The sequence below is a fragment of the Salvelinus alpinus genome, chromosome 5 (genome assembly GCF_045679555.1).
Source record: "Salvelinus alpinus chromosome 5, SLU_Salpinus.1, whole genome shotgun sequence".
Classification (NCBI taxonomy): domain Eukaryota; kingdom Metazoa; phylum Chordata; class Actinopteri; order Salmoniformes; family Salmonidae; genus Salvelinus; species Salvelinus alpinus.
In genome coordinates, this window is record NC_092090.1 from 85158175 (window position 1) to 85179517 (window position 21343).

The 21343-nt window shown below is 45.9% G+C and overlaps 1 protein-coding gene across 2 annotated transcripts; it reads left to right on the forward strand.

Moving 5' to 3' along the window:
- The first annotated feature begins 1427 nt into the window (after positions 1 to 1427).
- LOC139577104 (kinesin-like protein KIF27) lies at positions 1428 to 20608 on the forward strand. Of its 2 annotated transcripts, XM_071403920.1 has the most exons (15): positions 1428 to 1524; positions 1806 to 2117; positions 2381 to 2575; positions 2727 to 3655; positions 3767 to 3910; positions 4050 to 4220; positions 4295 to 4485; positions 6770 to 6900; positions 6988 to 7091; positions 10224 to 10286; positions 10510 to 10683; positions 10818 to 11033; positions 11115 to 11324; positions 19043 to 19241; positions 19359 to 20608. In XM_071403920.1, exons 2-15 carry the CDS (start codon positions 1820 to 1822, stop codon positions 19724 to 19726), a joined length of 3393 nt encoding a protein of 1130 aa, XP_071260021.1. In that variant the 5' UTR covers positions 1428 to 1524; positions 1806 to 1819; the 3' UTR covers positions 19727 to 20608. The 2 variants fall into 2 exon arrangements, with proteins under 2 accessions (XP_071260021.1, XP_071260019.1); XM_071403918.1 differs by lacking the exon at positions 1428 to 1524 and having other exon boundaries at positions 1542 to 2117; positions 19359 to 19872.
- The last annotated feature ends 735 nt before the right edge of the window (positions 20609 to 21343 follow it).

A 21343-nucleotide genomic window follows, 5' to 3' on the forward strand; every position in this document is an offset into this window, starting at 1 on the left:
GTGTCTGGTTAGACTGTAAACTCTCCTTCCAGACTCACATCAAACATCTCCAATCCAAAGTTAAATCTAGAATTGGCTTCCTATTTCGCAACAAAGCATCCTTCACTCATGCTGCCAAACATACCCTTGTAAAACTGACCATCCTACCGATCCTCGACTTCGGCGATGTCATTTACAAAATAGCCTCCAATACCCTACTCAAAAAATTGGAGTCTATCACAGTGCCATCCGTTTTGTCACCAAAGCCCCATATACTACCCACCACTGCGACCTGTACGCTCTCGTTGGCTGGCCCTCGCTTCATACTCGTCGCCAAACCCACTGGCTCCAGGTCATCTACAAGACCCTGCTAGGTAAAGTCCCCCCTTATCTCACCTCGCTGGTCACCATAGCAGCACCCACTCGTAGCACACGCTCCAGCAGGTATATCTCTCTGGTCACCCCCAAAACCAATTATTCCTTTGGCCGCCTCTCCTTCCAGTTCTCTGCTGCCAATGACTGGAACGAACTACAAAAATCTCTGACACTGGAAACACTTATCTCCCTCATTAGCTTTAAGCACCAGCTGTCAGAGCAGCTCACAGATCACTGCACCTGTACATAGCCCATCTATAATTTAGCCCAAACAACTACCTCTCCCCCTACTGTAGTTATTTATTTATTTAGCTCCTTTGCACCCCATTATTTCTATCTCTACTTTGCACATTCTTCTACTGCAAATCTACCATTCCAGTGTTTTACCTGCTATATTGTATTTACTTCGCCACCATGGCCTTTTTTTTGCCTTGACCTCCCTTATCTCACCTCATTTGCCCACATTGTATATAGACTTATTTTTCTACTGTATTATTGACTGTATGTTTGTTTTACTCGATGTGTAACTCTGTGTTGTTGTATGTGTCGAACTGCTTTGCTTTATCTTGGCCAGGTCGCAATTGTAAATGAGAACTTGTTCTCAACTTGCCTACCTGGTTAAATAAAGGGGAAATAAAATTAAATAAATAAAATACTAAGAATAAAATATAACTAACATTTTCAAGACTATCACATCACTTTCTTTCCACATGCTTTCACAGATGGACAGGGGGAAATGTAAAATAAATAATTTAATAAATATTCTTTGCCTGCAGTAGCACAACCCCGCCATAGAGCGGGGCTGTAGCAGCGGATTCTGTCTTTGACAACAAGTGTCTTTTCTTGGACAGAAAGCGTGAGCTTTCTTTGACTTATCGGTGGTATCCCATGGCAACTGAGAGACAACAAAAACAGTTTTCACTAGTTACTACAGCCTCAAAGTCTGTATCGTACAAATTCAAGAAAACAAAATGAGCTTGGTCTTAATTTAAGGTTAGGGTCAGACAATGTAGCAGGTTGGTGAAAGTTAGGGTTAGGTTTAAAATCCAATTTCAAGAAGAGAGATTGTAGAAATAGGCGGGGTTTATGACTTTGTGGCTGCAGTAACTAGTGATGACAAAAAAACGGCCATAAGTCAGCGGAGAAGAATAACAAAAGCAGAGACTGACGGTAAGATTTGTGGAAAACTAGTTAGCTACAGTAATTAGCGAACCCAGCAATCAAGGGTTAGTTGAAGTTTAACGTTGTTGTTTCAAATACTGTTAATCAACGCCATATGCCAACTTTACGCTTCACGGTCCGAAGTGCGAGAAAGTCGTGGTTGCTGAAGAAGTGAGCAAGTTAGACTTTGTTTTCTGTAAACATGTGTTCTTCAGGGAAAGGGAGTGAGTGTCTGTGTGAAACTCCATAGAGGTAAATACAGTGACTGATTTTGTTTATAATGTTACCAGCGTCCTGTTTGGTCATGGGAGAAGTGTGTGTGCGGGTTGCGGTTCGGATCAGACCTTTGCTTCCCAAAGAGGTGCTACACAATCATCAGGTGTGTGTGCGCGTGGTGCCCGACAGCGCCCAGGTGATGCTGGGAAGCGACCGAACCTTTTCTTTTGACCACGCCTTTGGACCGACTGCATCGCAGGATCAGTTTTACGAGTCATGTGTCAAACCTCTGGTGGCATCCCTCGTTGACGGCTACAATGCTACAGTGTTCGCTTACGGACAAACCGGTTCTGGGAAGACGTACACCCTTTGCGGGGGACATGTTGGTAAGTTAACAGTATGAGCTTATCTGTACTCTTTGACATCATGAAGACACCCACAAGTGCATTGAGGGATGATCATGTTCGGACATTAGTCCTTGAATAATCTCCTACCACTACGATTCTGAGCTGTCACTGGAGCAGGAGGAAAACCTTAGGCAAATGCAGAGAACTTTATGATTATAGGCCACTTTTTATTGTCACAACTCTGCTTTTGTGTTTTTACCATGGAACTTGCTCTCCCTCTGTAATACTTGTACCCTTGTTAGCATCTCTGGTGGAGGAGGAAAGTGGGATCATTGGTCAGGTTGCAGCAGATCTGTTTGTGCTCCTGGGGGAGAGGAGGGCTGCAGACGTCAGGGTGTCCTACGTGGAACTGTACCGGGAGGAGCTCAGGGACCTGCTAGAGCTCCACACCGCACACAGAGAGCTACACATCAGAGAGGACGACAGGGGCAACACAGGTAACACTCCTCACTGTCTGTGCTAGGGTGTGTGTGTGGTTTCAGTATGACAGAATTCATTGTGTTTTACAGTGTTGATAGAGGTTATACTGAGGCTGGTGGTGTGAACATACATGCTGTAAGGAATCTGACTGAAATGAATGTGTTTCAGTTGTGGTGGGGGCCAGAGAGACTGTGATTACCTCAGCTGAGGAGTTGCAGAGTGTCCTGGAGGCTGGCAATGCCCTGAGACACACTGGCCCCACTCAGATGAATGAGCGCTCCAGCCGCTCTCACGCAATTGTCACCGTGCAGTTGACGCAGCATAACCACAACGACGGCTCTGTCCGCTCCTCTAAACTCCACCTGGTGGATCTGGCTGGGTCGGAGCGGGCTGCGCGCACTGGAAACACAGGCCTGCGCCTCAAAGAGTCTGTCCACATTAACACCGGCTTGCTGGCTCTGGGCAACGTCATCCGTGCACTCTCTGACCCCCATCGCCGTGGCAACCATGTGCCGTACCGTGACGCCAAGATTACACGCCTCCTCCGGGACTCACTGGGTGGCTCCGCCCACACACTCATGGTGGCCTGCGTCAGCCCCTCCCACCACAATGTCACGGAGACGTTGAGCGTGCTGCAGTTTGCCTCACGGGCACGCCACGTGAAGAACCAGCCTGGGTTGTGTCCTGCCAGGGCATGTCCGGGCTGGCAGCCTGGAGAGGCTCGTGTGGAGGAGCTGGAGCAGGAGGTCCAGACTCTGAGAGAGGCACTGAGAAAGAGGGATAAGACAGGGGGAGGGGTCTTTATGACTGACAGCTCCAAACAGACCCCTCAGGAAGAGCGTGACCACAGGGGTGCGGGCCTAGTGGAGGAGCCCCAGTACTGCTGCCTTGCACAGGACGCTGCCTTCATATTGAAGGAGCTCCAGAGTTCCACCCTGAGTCCTGCTCTGCAGCACCGCTTGCAGGAATGGCTGGGGAGACACGAGGAGCTTAGCCACTCCTGCCACACTGATCACCAGCACCCTGTGGGGGACACAGGGGACAAGCCTCACCACAACACCATCCTCCAGCTCAGACGAGAGCTCAGGAAGTGCCAGGTAGTGGGCTCTGTTTCTCAGCTTTTTCCCCTCACTATTATCTATTTTTACACCGTATTCTAACTAGAGGTATGAATTGTAACTCTCTCTCCCACTCCTTCCCTCCATCAGGATACTCTGGCTATAGACGAGCAGGTGTTTGACCAGAGGGAGGCAGAGCTGCAGCAGGTGCAGAGGCAGGTGCAGACACTGCTACAGGAGAAACAGAGACACCTCCAATCCTTACAGGAGGAGAGGGAGCACAGATGCAAACAGGTAAGGAGAGAGAGAGTGACACAGAGACTCTGAGCTGAGCTGGAGGATAATGAGAAATGGAGAAACATAGAGGCAAAGATAGAATTGGGCATTTCTGCATTGGTTGACAACTGACGCTTTCCGTTGTTTGAGTGTGCAGAGCGAGCAGCTGGTAGAGCAGCAGCTGTTAATCGATCGTCTCCGCGGTGACCTCCTGACCTCCAGGATGGCATCCTCGGGAGCCTCGCTGGAAACCGGGGCTTCTGGGAAGTCTGTGAAGAGACCTCACAGTGTTCCCCTGATCAGCCAAGGCCATTGTGGTACAAGGAAGGTACGTGTCCAGAGCAACTGTGTGTGTGTGTGTGCGACAATGGCAAAGTTTGTCTTTGTGTGTCTCTTATGCAGATCCACACTAGTCCTCCGGCCTGTTCGTTGGAGAGGGTGATGGCTGCCTTTAAGACCCGCAGTCAGCTGCTGCTGGCACAGATAGAAGAGAGAGACGAGGTCATCTGCCCACAAAGAGAACAGGAGGAAGTGGAGGAGGAGGAGGAGGAGGAGGAGGAGGAGGAGGATCAAGGGGGGAGTAAGGGATTCAGGTGAGAAAGACTGATATAATAATGTAATGCTGCTTTTAGACTGTAACAGCTGTTCCACTAGTGTATACACACCCTGATGTTATACTAGGGACATTGTGTTTCCATAGCTGGAGCTGATGTTATACTAGGGACATTGTGTTTACATAGCTAGAGCTGATGTTATACTAGGGACATTGTGTTTACATAGCTAGAGCTGATGTTATACTAGGGACATTGTGTTTACGTAGCTGGAGCTGATGTTATACTAGGGACATTGTGTTTCCATAGCTGGAGCTGATGTTATACTAGGGACATTGTGTTTCCATAGCTGGAGCTGATGTTATACTAGGGACATTGTGTTTACATAGCTGGAGCTGATGTTATACTAGGGACATTGTGTTTCCATAGCTGGAGCTGATGTTATACTAGGGACATTGTGTTTCCATAGCTGGAGCTGATGTTATACTAGAGACATTGTGTTTACATAGCTGGAGCTGATGTTATACTAGGGACATTGTGTTTCCATAGCTGGAGCTGATGTTATACTAGGGACATTGTGTTTCCATAGCTGGAGCTGATGTTATACTAGGGACATTGTGTTTACATAGCTAGAGCTGATGTTATACTAGGGACATTGTGTTTACATAGCTAGAGCTGATGTTATACTAGGGACATTGTGTTTCCATAGCTGGAGCTGATGTTATACTAGGGACATTGTGTTTACATAGCTAGAGCTGATGTTATACTAGGGACATTGTGTTTCCATAGCTGGAGCTGATGTTATACTAGGGACATTGTGTTTCCATAGCTGGAGCTGATGTTATACTAGGGACATTGTGTTTCCATAGCTGGAGCTGATGTTATACTAGGGACATTGTGTTTACAAAGCTAGAGCTGATGTTATACTAGGGACATTGTGTTTCCATAGCTGGAGCTGATGTTATACTAGGGACATTGTGTTTACAAAGCTAGAGCTGATGTTATACTAGGGACATTGTGTTTCCATAGCTGGAGCTGATGTTATACTAGGGACATTGTGTTTCCATAGCTGGAGCTGATGTTATACTAGGGACATTGTGTTTCCATAGCTGGAGCTGATGTTATACTAGGGACATTGTGTTTCCATAGCTGGAGCTGATGTTATACTAGGGACATTGTGTTTACAAAGCTAGAGCTGATGTTATACTAGGGACATTGTGTTTCCATAGCTGGAGCTGATGTTATACTAGGGACATTGTGTTTCCATAGCTAGGGCTGATGTTATACTAGGGACATTGTGTTTCCATAGCTGGAGCTGATGTTATACTAGGGACATTGTGTTTACATAGCTGGAGCTGATGTTATACTAGGGACATTGTGTTTCCATAGCTGGAGCTGATGTTATACTAGGGACATTGTGTTTACAAAGCTAGAGCTGATGTTATACTAGGGACATTGTGTTTACATAGCTGGAGCTGATGTTATACTAGGGACATTGTGTTTACAAAGCTAGAGCTGATGTTATACTAGGGACATTGTGTTTCCATAGCTGGAGCTGATGTTATACTAGGGACATTGTGTTTACAAAGCTAGGGCTGATGTTATACTAGGGACATTGTGTTTCCATAGCTGGAGCTGATGTTATACTAGGGACATTGTGTTTACATAGCTGGAGCTGATGTTATACTAGGGACATTGTGTTTCCATAGCTGGAGCTGATGTTATACTAGGGACATTGTGTTTACATAGCTGGAGCTGATGTTATACTAGGGACATTGTGTTTACATAGCTGGAGCTGATGTTATACTAGGGACATTGTGTTTCCATAGCTGGAGCTGATGTTATACTAGGGACATTGTGTTTACATAGCTGGAGCTGATGTTATACTAGGGACATTGTGTTTCCATAGCTGGAGCTGATGTTATACTAGGGACATTGTGTTTACATAGCTAGAGCTGACAGTGAGGACTTTTTAAGAGCAGAATCAACAACATCTGCATAATCAAAACAATTGCTTTGTGAGAAGGTGTTAACCGTCAAAGGTGTAAACCCATGTTCATAGTTAGCCATTGTTTTGTAAATGCCGCCCTAAAAGCCCTTAGCGGACATGCACTGGCCCCAAATCAGAGCAGGTTCACTGAGGCCATGGCCCAGTGAGTCCCAGGAGCCGGGCCGTGGAGGTGGAAACACAAAAGTCTGAGCCTTTTTGGTAAAACACTGGGGTAAATCCTCAGTGGAAATATACCATAATATCATGCTTCTGAGTTATGTCATTGTTCTGCTTCCTTATGACACAATACTTATTTAATTTTGATCTATATTGCAGGCGCTCTATGAACCGCACATGGACGAGCAGACCGAACCCAGCCTGTTTTAACCAGAACCAGACGCAAAATACTCATTTGAACCAGATTCAGGATGGGCTCCAATTACCTCAACCGTCAAAACTCCCTACAGGTAAATACAGTGATATATGACACTTTAAGAGTCTTATATTTCCTGTCATTTCTGTTTCATTGCTAAGCCCGGCATGTGCTTCCGTAGAGCGCGAGGAGCACAGAGTGAGGCGGAGTCAGACAGTAAATCTGCAGCGCCTACAGCAGGCGGAGACACAGACCAGTGGCTCCAGGGATCTATACAGGACCAAGGTCAGTGCTAACAATACAACATTCGGAGAACATTTTATACAGCACTCATAGAACAGTCATAAAGCATTTATACAGCACTCATAGAACAGTCATAAAGCATTTATACAGCACTCATTGAACAGTCTTAAAGCATTTGGTCTTTCTATAAACTAGGGTACCAGTGAGGATTTCCTTTCCTTGTAACAGCTGTTGATAAGTCATTGATAAAAAAAATAAAAAAAATGTCATGCCATTACGTTAAGATATAAGGGGGATCATAGATATATTCATTAAAATTCACGAGTTGATTTAAAACCTATGTTTAATCCTTTGTCATGTTTGGTGTCTTGACGGATTTGTCCAAAATCGTGTGCGATAAAACTTTTCGGTCCTTGCATTTATGGCAGTGTAAGTAGTTGATATCATATATTAAGCATTAATCGGTTAAATTAGACATTAAACTTGAATCCTGGATCGATAGAGATCTCATCGATAGAGATCTCATCGATCCGATCTATCCTGGATGGATAGAGATCTCAGAAATGCAATGTAACTACATAACATTTAGTGTCGTATGTTACGGGGTGAAAACAGTTTATGGGCACACAAATCCTGAATAATAAATGCAATTGCCAAATCGAGTCATTTTACCTTGATTCTTAACCTAAATTAATACTGTCATTAACGTGGTTCTTTAATAATTATGCATAATACTTGTTGGATGCACATTTGGTGTCCAGCTGATTTAGTTATGCTGCGGTATTTTCACACATCATCAGATGATCTAAGAAGGAATTTTCCAAATGACAGTCAAGTTATGAACAGTGGTTGTGATAGTGCATATGATGCAACAACAGCCCAAGAACTGGAAAAAGGTTGTTCATGAGGAATGTCCAGAGTATTTTGATGTCTCATTCGTTATGCATGTGAAGACAGTTGTGCCTGGATCCATGTTAGATCTAATTTCCCTAGCGACTTGATGTTGATCATCTGTTGCAGTCTGCTCAGAAATTCAAGTACTGGAATAGGCTTACCTTGATAATCAGACAGTTCCTCAATTTGGTGCTTGAAAAGTCCTTGTAATTATTGTAGCCAATTTGTAAGTTCTTCTGTTCCCTTATAATTGTCTGTGATTTTATTTTTTATCAGTTTTTGTGAGAGATGGGGCCACTTGTTTGTTTCCCGACGCGTCAATTGAAGGGTGACGACAGCATATAATATTGGCTTCAACTTGCCTTTCCATAGAAATCCTTACATCAAAAAAGGAACCTGGTTTTTGGTCACTTTATAAAAATAGCGATGGTGAGATTAATGCTACCGCTATTCATGGCTTTATTGTGTGTGCCTGCGTCGGCCACATAGGCTACTGAAAAATCACCATCCATGCATCCAATCTATTTAGTCAGGCAATGTCCACATTATTCTCACATATTGTAGAATGTCATAATCATTTCAATATCAATGCATTGGGAAGGCCTAAAAACGGCACTATTTTTATAGTAAATGTTAAAGGCCTATTTTGTTGGGGGGAGGGGGGGTTCTATAATGTATAACATTGATGTCCTTCAAAATTATAATTAAGTGCTTGAAAAAGTCCCTGAAAAGTCTTTGAATGTGACTTGCCAGTGTCTGTATGAACTCTGCTTAAAGGATGTATAGTCCTGACCTAGGTTGTTTTATAGGTGGAGTTCTAGGGCAATTTGTATATATTCACTTTTATTCCTCCAAGTAAATCAAATCAAATTTATTTATATAGCCCTTCGTACATCAGCTGATATCTCAAAGTGCTGTACAGAAACCCAGCCTAAAACCCGAAACAGCAAGCAATGCAGGTGTAGAAGCACGGTGGCTAGGAAAAACTCCCTAGTAAAGGCCAAAACCTAGGAAGAAACCTAGAGAGGAACTAAATGTGGAGCTGCATGAAAATCCTATATTTGTTTATTTACAATTTTTTGAAAAAAATGTTTTATCCCACTGTCAAATGTTGGCCCCATTTTATTTATAGCGATACCCATTCAAGGAGCGTTAATACAGAACTACTGTTGACATCAGACTCTCAGTCCTTGCATCCATATACAGTTGAAGTCGGAAGTTTACATACACTTAGGTTGGAGTCATTAAAACTCGTTTTTCAACCACTCCACAAATTTCTTGTTAACAAACTATGGTTTTGGCAAGTCGGTTAGGACATCTACTTTGTGCATGACACAAGTAATTTTTCCAACAATTGTTTACAGACAGATTATTTCACTTATAATTCACTGTATCACAGTTCCAGTGGGTCAGAAGTTTACATACACTAAGTTGACTGTGCCTTTAAACAGCTTGGAGAATTCCAGAAAATGATGTCATGGCTTTAGAAGCTTCTGATAGGCTAATTGACATAATTTGAGTCAATTGGAGCAAACTCAGTGCCTCTTTGCTTGACATCATGGGAAAATCAAAAGACATCAGCCAAGACCTCAGAAAAAAATGTGTAGACCTCCAAAAGTCTGGTTCATCCTTGGGAGCAATTTCCAAATGCCTGAAGGTACCACGTTCATCTGTACAAACAATAGTATGCAAGTATAAACACCATGGGACCACGCAGCCGTCATACCGCTCAGGAAGGAGATGCGTTCTGTCTCCTAGAGATGAACGTACTTTGGTGCGAAAAGTGCAAATCAATCCCAGAACAACAGCAAAGGACGAGCATTTTTGTGGACAGAATTGAAAAAGCGTGTGCGAGCAAGGAGGCCTACAATTTAAAGGCAATGCTACCAAATACTATTTGAGTGTATGTAAACTTCTGACCCACTGGGGATGTGATGAAAGAAATAAAAGCTGAAAGAAACCATTCTCTCTACTATTATTCTGACATTTCACATTCTTAAAATAAAGTGGTGATCCTAACTGACCTAAGACAGGGATTTTTTACTAGGATTAAATGTCAGGAATTGTGAAAAACTGAGTTTAAATGTATTTGGCCAAGGTGTATGTAAACTTCCGACTTCAACTGTAGCTCCATCTATGAATTTGCAAGTGGTTACATTTCTCCAGTCCCATCCTTCAGCCTTATAGCAAACCAAGTGGTGGGGCTGCCATTTTGTTTTTCAAATGTAGTAATGTGCATGTGAACAGCATGCTAAAGGGTTTGATGCTGCTGTGTTGCAGGACCTGGGGACAGACAACATGGCTGTCTTTCAAAATGGAGCCTGTAAAGACTCGGAGGAAAAGGTGAGCCCACATGACATCTGCAAATGATCACAGGTTTAGGTTCAGCTGCCCCTCCCTGCACGTTGTGTTTGTTATGGCAAAAATGCCTATTTCATTGTTCACCATGCAGTCATGGTGATTCCTTAGATCTCATTTGGATATTCAACATAGTTTAAAATAGTCAAATTGTGTTTGTGTGTTTTGAAATGTGGATGTGTTCGTTTTGGCCGTGTATGATGCCTAGCTGCCTGAGAGACGCACGTGGCTGGAGCAAGAGGAGGAGCGTGCTCTGCAGAGGAGGAGGGGCCTGCAAGAGCTGGAGGAGGAGCTGAGGCACAGAGAAGAAGTGCTGCAGCACCGAGAGGCCTGTGTCCAGGAGAGGAAACAGCTGCAGATCAAGAGGCTCCGCTCCAGCCAGGTAAACACAGAGCGGGCATAGAAATCCAAAGTATTGTATTGGGGGGAAAAAATATTTTTGTGTAAGTTACAGCATTCCAGTGTTGTTATCTGATATTGAAAGTGTGTGTGGGTACGTTCATGTGTATTCCTCAGGCTCTGAGTCAGGACTTGCTGCGAGTGTCGGCTCGTCTGGGAGCTTTGGATCAGGAGCTGGAGGAGAGAGGAGGTGTAAGGAGGAGACTGTCCTCCCCGGCAGCAGGGCTGTGTGGAGTGTCTATGGAGGAGCTGCTGAAGGAGAGGGAGAGCCTGCGTCTGAGGAGGGACACCCTGGACACACAGCTGAGAAACGGCAGGGTGCTCATGCCAGAGGTGAGCTCAATGTTTACCACCTTCCTTCCGGCTGGGTGTCACTCTGACTGCAGGGGGCTGATCAATGGTGTGTGTGTATAGGAGGAGCATGCTCTGCTGCAGTTGGAGGAGGCCCTGGAGGCGTTGGATGCTGCTGTAGAGTTTAAGAACCGTTCCATCCAGGAGAGACAGAGAGAGCTCGGGGACACATCTAACCCTGCCCATGGAGACGAAGACGATGACATCATGAGGGCGCTAAGGGAGCTGCCGCTTCCAGAGGCCTCTGCACTGTTGGTCAAATACTTCAACAAGGTCAGAGTCCCAACACACACACACACTCACCACAAACTACTTTGAGCGACCAAACTAAATCTAAATCAAATTTTATTGGTTGCATATGTAACAGATGTATATGTACTCTCCATGCGTTATGTTTTCTAAAAATAAATCACTTCGGCCAGTGGTCCCAGTTGAGCATAATTTATTTCTGTTGTTAAATGGGAAACAGCACGTTAGTTGTGCAGGGCTTAACGGTATTGATGGCTGTCGATGGCAAAATCTGTAGCATGAAGACAACTGTGTTAGCAGTGGCTTATGTGACCATGACATCGGTGTATGCTAGCTAACACACTTATTTACAGCAATCATATGCCAAAGCACATCCCAGAAAGCCCCTCAATCCCTAACCGGTACCATATACCCACACATGTATAAATCAGTAACGTACAGCAAACTTGTACACATTGTAAAGTAGAAAATAGAAAACAGTATTCAGAACGTGACCTACCCCTTGCATCACATTTTCCTACTGGGAAGACCTGACGTTCGCGATCTCCCCCTATCTGCAAGCGGGGCCAATCACAACACACCTTATTGTCATCAGAGTTGAACTAACCAATAAGAATGCTTGAACATTAAATACACATTTCTTTAGAGGCAAGTGGAAACATAACCAACCCTGTTACATTCTCCCCTGCTGAATTACACTTGCATACTACAAAGAAACAAAATGAGGTATGCAATACCTTGCAATACATATGTCACCAAATATTCCAGTGCAAAGACTATTCTCTAAAGAGAATTAGGGGAATTCAAAGACCCCGTAGGAAAACATGCTTGTTACATGTTCAGTACACTCAGTGACAATAAGAACCTCAGACAGAAAAACCTTGGCCTACATGACCCCTGACCCATTACCTCCATGGGGTCTCTTGAAAGTTAAAAGGTTTTTTTTTGGGGGGGGGGGGGGCTACAGACTTTGATTCTAATCCTACACCCACACAGGTACTCTAATGAATTCTGTATGAAAAACCCTCTGTGTCTGCATAGTCTCAATGAGTCTCACTGGGCGTTTCCTAACCCGACCAGCCCCTGACCTGACAGTCCTAACAGAGTTATCATTACGTTTAACCTGTCCAACTACAACCACCATTGGTGGGTCACTGTCCACAGTCGATGGGTAGTCAAGGTCAAGGGTTCTGTGACTATTGCTGGAACCAGCGGCATCTTCAGAATGCCTTTCTTCCTCAGAGGGTTCGGACATTTCTTCTCCAAAGGTTACCTCTGACATGCTTGTGCCACCAGTAGCACCCTCAGAATGTGGTGAGTTCTGAGGGTCCCTCGCCAGTGGCCCATCTTCCAGCACATCTGGGATCTCTTTTTCAGAGGGCTCCGACTGTGTTTCCTCCGAGGTCTGTTCTGATACCCACACACTAGTCCTCTCACCGATGTCCATTTCTGGTATATCGTTCATGGATGAGTCCTCCATCTCCTCACTCTGATCCTCACGGTCTCCCGTATTAGGTGTCTCTAAGGCAGTGTCAGGGAGAGGAAAGAAGTTTACAGGCATTATCAGATTGGACCATTTTCTCCTGGCCAGTCGACATGTTCTGTATCTTGAAGATGTGGATGTCACTATTCTTCTCCGTAACAATATAGAGGTTGTTCTCCCAGCGATTCGCCAGCTTCCTCTTTCCACGTTCACCCTTATTCGCCAGCAGCACCCGATCACCGACCTCCACTGGAGCTCCTCTGATCTTCCTGTTGTAGAGGCCCGCATGCCTCTTCAGCTGTTTGGTTGCCGACACCTGTACAGTCTCCATGGCCTCCCTCAGGTCTCTCGTCTGGGACTTGATGTACTCGTCATAGTCTACAACATCTGAGTCTTGTAGCACCGTACCAAACATCATGTCGACAGGCAGACGTGGGATTCTCCCAAACATCAACTGGAAAGGGGCGTGGCCCGTGGTTTCATGGACTGTACAGTTGTAGGCGAAGGTCAACGACTTCAGCTTCTGGGGCCACCTGTGCTTCGCTCTCGTAGGTAAAGCCCTGATCATGTTTCCCAGCGTTCTATTGAACCTTTCGACTCCCCCGTTCCCCATCGGATGGTAGGGAGTTGTGTGCGACTTCTGGACTCCTGCAGCACTCAACAACTCAGCAATCAATTTACTTTCAAAGTTGGCCCCTTGGTCGGAGTGGATACGACGAGGAAAACCATACACACAGAAGATGTTGTTCCACAGCTGAAGGGCCACTGCTTTAGCTGATTGGTTTCGGACACAAGAAGGCATGGGCCATCTTAGTAAAATGATCAGTGACGACCAGAACATCCAAGGACTTGTTGTTGGAGTCTTCAGCAGACCAGAAGTCCACACACACCAACTCGAGGGGCTCAGTCGTGATGATGTTCTCCAGTGGAGCTCTGGCCTCTGGCTCGGGGGCCTTACTGAACACACACCTCTTGCAGGTCTTGACATACTCTCTCACATCCGACTCCAGACCATGCCAGAAGAACCTCTGTCTCGTCAAGTACAACGTCTGCTGTTGCCCCTGATGACCGGCTTCATCGTGGACACCCTTCAAAACTGTCGCCCTCATTGAGGTGGGTACTACATACTGGTACGTCTTCCTCTTTGACAGCAAACGTTTGGTAACGCGATATAGTATACCCATTTTCAGAGTGAGCTTCTCCCAGGTCTTCAGAATCTGCAGAGCCTCGATTGGTTCATGGCCATGTTCCATCCTAGAAGGTCTACGGCCCCTGTCCACGTAGAAGACAACTCTGGCGAGTGCATCATCCTGGCGCTGCTTTAATATCAGGTCATCACGGGACAGCACTCTCACATCTGACATCTCAGATGGCACCAGTGACTGAGTGAGCTGAGGCAGTAGCAACGCACAGTTCTGTAGACCAGCCTCCTCTTGTTACCTCAGGACTGCTGACACCGCTTCCTTTGACAACGAACCAGGAGAAGGATAGGAGGTAGTTTGGCAGTCCATGACAATTTCACAGGCATCTGCCTCAATTGACGGTGAGCAGCTTTCGAGGTCGAATGGGTGGTTCGACCAGCGGAACACATTTTGCACCTTTTCAGCATGTACTCCCGCAGCTTCTTCCAGCAAGGCCTTGTATGAAACCCTTGTGATACGGTGGAGAGCGCTCGGCTGCACAAATGGCTGTCTACTGAGTGCATCAGCAATGACATTTTTGGGACCGGGGATGTACTTTATGTCAAACTCGAATGGAGCAAGTTTATGCAACCCATCTCTGTTCACAGGCGTCCAATTTCGGCTTGGACAGGATGTATGTTAATGGGTTGTTGTCTGTCCATACAGTAAAAGGCTTGCCCCTTAGCCAATGACTAAACTTCTCACAGACTGCCCAGCGTAAAGCAAAAAACTCTAACCTATGGGCAGGATACTTTGACTGTGCATAAGTAAGAGATTTGCTAGCGAATGCTACGGGCCTGGCTGCAGACCCATCCTCTGGCACTTGGGAGAGGACAGCACCTAATCCATTACTAGATGCGTCTACAGACAGCAAGAAAGGTCTACTAAAATCAGGGTGGGCTAGCATGACCTGATCGAGGAGAGCTTGTTTCAACTGACTAAAGGCCTGTTTGCACTCACCAGTCCAGTCTGCTGCTGTGAGTTTCCTATGTATTCCTCTTTTTCTCTTTCCTTTCCCATGGCGTGGTGCCTTCGTCCCAGTTGTCAACCCATGCAGCGGCTTAGCGATGGTGGAGCACCCCTCAATGAACTGCTGGTAATAGACTATCATTCCGAGAAAGGACCGTGAGATCCTTCTCTGTCATCCCTGCAATAGCCTTCACTTTTTCTGGGTCTGTGGCCACACCTCCTTCACTGATGACATGCCCCAAGAACCGCACTGACCTCTTCATGAAAGGGCATTTCTTTGGAGCCAATTTCAGATTATGGGCCTTGAGAAGCGTTGCAATCCAAGTTCTTCAGTCGGGGCAAAGACCAGCACATCGTCCAGGTAGCATAGAAGGCTAGAAACATTTTGATTCCCAAAAAATGCTCAACATCATCCTCATGAATGTAGCTGGGCTGTTGCATAGTCCTTGTGGAAGACGGTTATATTCATATAACCCAAAAGGAGAAGTGAAGGCTGTAAACTTCTTGTCGTCTTCATGCACCTCCACATTGTAGTAGCCTGAGGTCAAATCCATTGTAGAAAAGAATGCATTGCCACCCAGGGCCGCCAGAGCATCAGCTTGGTGAGGTAGAGGGTGAGCATCCTTTACGGTGCGAGCATTGAGCCATCGGAAGTCTGTACACAGTCTCAGATCGCCAGAATTCTTCCAGACCAGCACGAGCGGGGAGGCATACTCACTGCTGGATTTTCTGATTATCTCTCGCTCTTCCATCTCATCCAAGGCCTGCCTGAGCTTGTCATAATGGTTAGGGGAGAGCCTACGGTAAGGTAGCCTAAAAGGTTTAGTGTCACTGAGTCTGATGCGATATCCAGTAGCCTTCCCGCAATCTAGTTTGTTACGGGAGAAGATACACTCGTAGCGGGCTATAAGCTGAACTAGCCGGGCCTTACACTGTTGTGACAACTGAGTGGACTCAATGTCAATGTCACCTAGCCCTAACTTGTGCAACACCTCACTTGTCACTCTGTGCGGTTTTACGGCACTGTCAACGGTCAAGCTATCTCCACTACCATTGTCAAAGACTTGATTGTCATCCATTTTGTATATCTGCTGCACCAGGGGGACCGGTTCGACAGTGGGCCCATCTATGTAGTCAGTGTCAAAGTCCTCTAATGCCATGCAAGGAAAAACGTCCGCTATCTTGGCATTGCGTCTCACTGTTACTGGCTTTGGTGAGGGATTGATAACTTTGACAGGGACCCAGCCATCGCTCCACAATGTCACTACTGTTCTCCCCACTAGAATGTTTTTCAGTCTTGAGCGTGCCCTCGTAGGCTCAATAACGACAGCACTGCCCGCGGATACATTTTGAGGCGTACACAACTGGCCACAGACTAAATTTTCCTGCATGGGCTCCAATGTGACCGCCCGCTTCAGCCTTACCGTGCCCACTCTTTCCCGGCATTTCTGTCCCTTTCCATCTCTCTACATTAGCCAGCAGACGGAACAGTTTGTCATCTCCATTGTGTTCAGATGATGACATCTTCTCCCAGAAGTCACCGGTCATCTTCAGCTCCCTGATGAGGTGTTTTATCACGTTGCTGCCTAGGATGAGCTCATCACGTTGGCCATCCATCCACTCAATGAGGGCGACAGTTTAACTTTACGTCCGTCCCCTCGCCCATACCCGGGCTCGTAATTCACTCATTTTCGAAGGAAGGAGGCCACATGAAGAAACTTTTTTGACCATTGGCGAGCGATACGACCAGAGTTGTGCAAAGTTCAAATCGGATGCAAATCAAATTTTATTAGTCACATGCGCCAAATACAACAGATGTAGACCTTTAAGTGAAATGCTTACTTACGAGCCCCTAACCAACAATGCAGTTAAAAAAAATATGGATAAGAATAAGAAATAAAAGTAACAAGTAATTGAAGAGCAGCAGTAAAATAACAATAGTGAGACTATATACAGGGGGGTACCTGTACATAGTCAATGTGTGGGGGCACCAGTTAGTTGAGGTAATATGTACATGTAGGTAGAGTTATTAAAGTGACTATGCATAGATGATAACAACAGAGAGTAGTAGCGGTGTAGAAGAGGGTGGTGGTCAATGCAAATAGTCCGGTTAGCCATTTGATTAACTGTTTAGCAGTCTTATGGCTTGGGGGTAGAAGCTGTTAAGAAGCCTTTTGGACCTAGACTTGGCACTCCGGTACCGCTTGCCGTGTGGTAGCAGAGAGAACAGTCTATGACTAGGGTGGCTGGAGTCTGACAATTTTTAGGGCCTTCCTCTGACACCGCCTGGTATAGAGGTCCTGGATGGCAGGAAGCTTGGCCCCAGTGATGTACTGGGCCGTTCGCACTACCCTTCTGTAGTGCCTTGCGGTCGGAGGCTGAGCAGTTGCCATACCAGGCAGTGATGCGACCAGTCAGGATGCTCTCGATGGTGCAGCTGTAGAAACTTTTGAGGATCTGAGGACCCATGACAAATCTTTTCAGTCTCCTAAGGGGGAATAGGTTTTGTCGTGCCCTCTTCATTACTGTCTTGGTGTGCTTGGACTATGTTAGTTTGTTGGTAATGTGGACACCAAGGAACTTGAAGCTCTCAACCTGCTCCCCTACAGCCCTGTCGATGAGAATGGGGGCGTGCTCGGTCCTCTTTTTCCTGTAGTTCACAATCATCTCCTTTATCTTGATCATGTTGAGGTAGAGGTTGTTGTCCTGGCACCACACGGCCAGGTCTCTGACCTCCTCCCTATAGGCTGTCTCGTCGTTGTCGGTGATCAGGCCTACCACTGTTGTCATCGGCAAACTTAATGATGGTGTTGGAGTCGTGCCTGGCCGTGCAGTCATGAGTGAACAGGGAGTACAGGAGGGGACTGAGCACGCACCCCTGAGGGGCACGTGTTGAGGATCAGTGTGGCGGATGTGTTGTTACCTACCCTTACCACATGGGGGCAGCCCGTCAGGAAGTCCAGGATCCAGTTACAGAGGGAAGTGTTTAGTCCCAGGGTCCCTTGATGAGCTTTGAGGGCACTATGGTGTTGAACGCTGAGCTGTAGTCAATGAATAGCATTCTCACATAGATGTTCCTTTTGTCCAGGTGGGAAAGGGCAGTGTGGAGTGCAATAGAGATTGCATCATCTGTGGATCTGTTAGGGCGGTATGCAAATTAGAGTGGGTCTAGGGTTTCTGGGATAATGGTGTTGATGTGAGTCATGACCAGCCTTTCAAAGCACTTCATGGCTACGGACGTGAGTGCTATGGGTCGGTAGTAATTTAAGCAGGTTACCTTAGTCCCTGTGCCCAAGAACACTATGGTGGTCTGCTTGAAACATGTTGATATTACAGACTCGGACAGGGAGAGGTTGAAAATGTCAGTGAAGACACTTGCCAGTTGGTCAGTGCATGCTCGCAGTACACGTCCTGGTAATCCGTCTGGCCCTGCAGCCTTGTGAATGTTGACCTGTTTAAAGGTCTTACTCACATCGGCTGCGGAGAGCGTGATCACACAGTCTTCCGGAACAGCTGGTGCTCTCATGCATGTTTCAGTGTTATTTGCCTCGAAGCGAGCATGTAAGTAGTTTAGCTCGTCTGGTAGGCTTGTGTCACTGGGCCGCTCTTGGCTGTGCTTCCCTTTTGTAGTCTGTTATGGTTTGCAAGCCCTGCCACATCCGATGAGCGTCAGAGACTTCGCTTTGTGATAACCAATCGGGAGAGGGAGGTTCTCGCTAGCCTAGTCAGCTTTGAGACTGTACTGGATAGTGGAACATGCTATTATGCATGCTGTTTTGGATAAACGCCCACAAAGGGAGAACTAGGTGATGCCTACAACAAAGTGGTATCTGGTCGACAGTACACTGCATTAGAACCCTCATTTGAGGAAAGGCTGGGGGGCTGGGATTGAGATTTTAAGAGTTTGAAAAAGGTTTGGCTCAGAAGTGGGACTGGTTCAAGAGATGATGATGATGATAATAATACATTTCATTTGTATAGTGCTTTTCATGTCAGAGTAATCTCAAAGTTCTACGTAGGCCAAAATAAGACATCCACTACACTCCTAACCTTCCATTAGCCTCCTACTAAGCTGGCAAATGTTGAAAGCATTCCCTTGGCCCCTCCAGGTGGTGTGTCTGAGGGAGTCGGAGCAGCAGCTGCAGCTGCGCTGTGAAGAGCTGGAGCTGCAGAGTGGAGAGCAGGAGGCAGTGACCAGGGAGATGGAGGCAGCTCTACAGCGCCTCACTCTGGACACAGACCGGCGGCTCACTGAGCAGCATCGAGAGCACCAACATAGCATACAGTTACTACTGCAGCAGTGCCGAGGTCCGTGTCTGTGTGTGTGTATGCATCAATGTGGGAAATGTTTGAGAGTGTGGTATTCCTGCCCTTTCATTGTGTGTTTTACACTATTCTCACTGTTCATTTTCTGTTTGTGTGTAGAGGGAGGCTCAGGGAACAGTGGTCAGGCGGTCCAGGCTAGGCTGCAGCAGCTGGAGAGAGACCTGTTCTTCTATAAGAGCTCCAGTCGTGAGCTGAAGAGGAAGCTCCGAGAGCTGGTCACCAAATCGCTCCCCCCCCAGGCTCCAGACCTGCAGACCCAGGGCAGGAAGGGGGCCAGTGATGGAGCAGGGGACAGCCCCAGCCTGCAGACTCCCAGAGTGGAGCTGGCCCCTGTCCGTTTGTCCCGTAGGGAGCTGAGGCAGCTCTCACCCTCTGACCCCCGCAGCACTAGGGTGCGCTCTACCATGAGGGCCAGCAGAGGCTCATTCCAGGAGGACTCCATTGAAGTGCCCAGAAACACTTACTGACCAGGAGGCTCGAGCACATATCAACCACTTTTTTTCATTCGTCCACACTGATCTAGAAGAAGAGGTCAGGTGAATCTAAGTCAAATAAGATCAATGTGGATGAAGGAGAGGAGACAAGGAACAGAAGCCACTAACTGTGAAACTGTTGAGACACGTCAAATGATTCCACGGAGTGAAAACCCTCTCTGCACTTTACAGCACTAAAGTCTGACTGAATTGCACTTCAAACTGCAGACTCATCAGTTAGTCAGAGATAGATGAGCCCACAGCTAAATGGATATCAAAATAATGTGTATTAGAAATGTTTTTTTTATGTTTAAATTATTTTACTTTTAAAGATGTCTTTGTTTATAAGATAGTGTGTTGGCTGTGTTCTAGACCCTCGGGCCACTCCAAACTCTAAAGCAAGCCACTGGTCATTCATGCAATATAATTTACCTGTGATTTACTCTTTCTTTGTGTGTGGTTTTCGTTATTTAAGTGTTGAACAACTGTTGACAAATTGATTGGATCAAACCTGTTTATTTGCATGATTCACCAATTCGATCTACATTTGTCTTTGCAGACTCCTGTTTAATGTTAAAGGTGCAACTTACAATAGTTACTGCTGTCCAATGTGCAACTTACAATAGTTACTGCTGTCCAATGGTCATTTTAATTACGGATACCCATTGATTCTTGAAAAATATAACTTATACATGAATATAACTAATATATTGGTCTAATATCATATTCCCCCAAATTTTAGTCTGATCTCAAGTAGCATGGCTGACACACAAGGCTAGTGATCCACCACCACCCCTCAAACAGTTTTTGTTGCAAAACAAAAAGCTTAAGGATCCAGTAGGCCTCAATAAATAAAGAAATATATATTCAAAACGTCATTCTTGTTGGAGCCGTAATTCATGCCTGTGTAATGTAGTTCTCAAGATGAGATGCAGAAATAAAGCTACATTAGAAAGGCAATTGGAAAAATACATATACCATTTAATATATATACAGTGGGGAGAAGAAGTATTTGATACACTGCTGATTTTGCAGGTTTTCCTACTTACAAAGCATGTAGAGGTCTGTATCATAGGTACACTTCAACTGTGAGAGACGGAATCTAAAACAAAAATCCAGAAAATCACATTGTATGATTTTTAAGTAATTAATTTGCATTTTATTGCATGACATAAGTATTTGATACATCAGAAAAGCAGAACTTAATATTTGGTACAGAAACCTTTGTTTGCAATTACAGAGATCATACGTTTCCTGTAGTTCTTGACCAGGTTTGCACACACTGCAGCAGGGATTTTGGCCCACTCCTCCATACAGACCTTCTCCAGATCCTTCAGGTTTTGGGGCTGTCGCTGGGCAATACGGACTTTCAGCTCCCTCCAAAGATTTTCTATTGGGTTCAGGTCTGGAGACTGGCTAGGCCACTCCAGGACCTTGAGATGCTTCTTACGGAGCCACTCCTTAGTTGCCCTGGCTGTGTGTTTCGGGTCATTGTCATGCTGGAAGACCCAGCCACGACCTATCTTCAATGCTCTTACTGAGGGAAGGAGGTTGTTGGCCAAGATCTCGCGATACATGGCCCCACCCATCCTCCCCTCAATACGGTGCAGT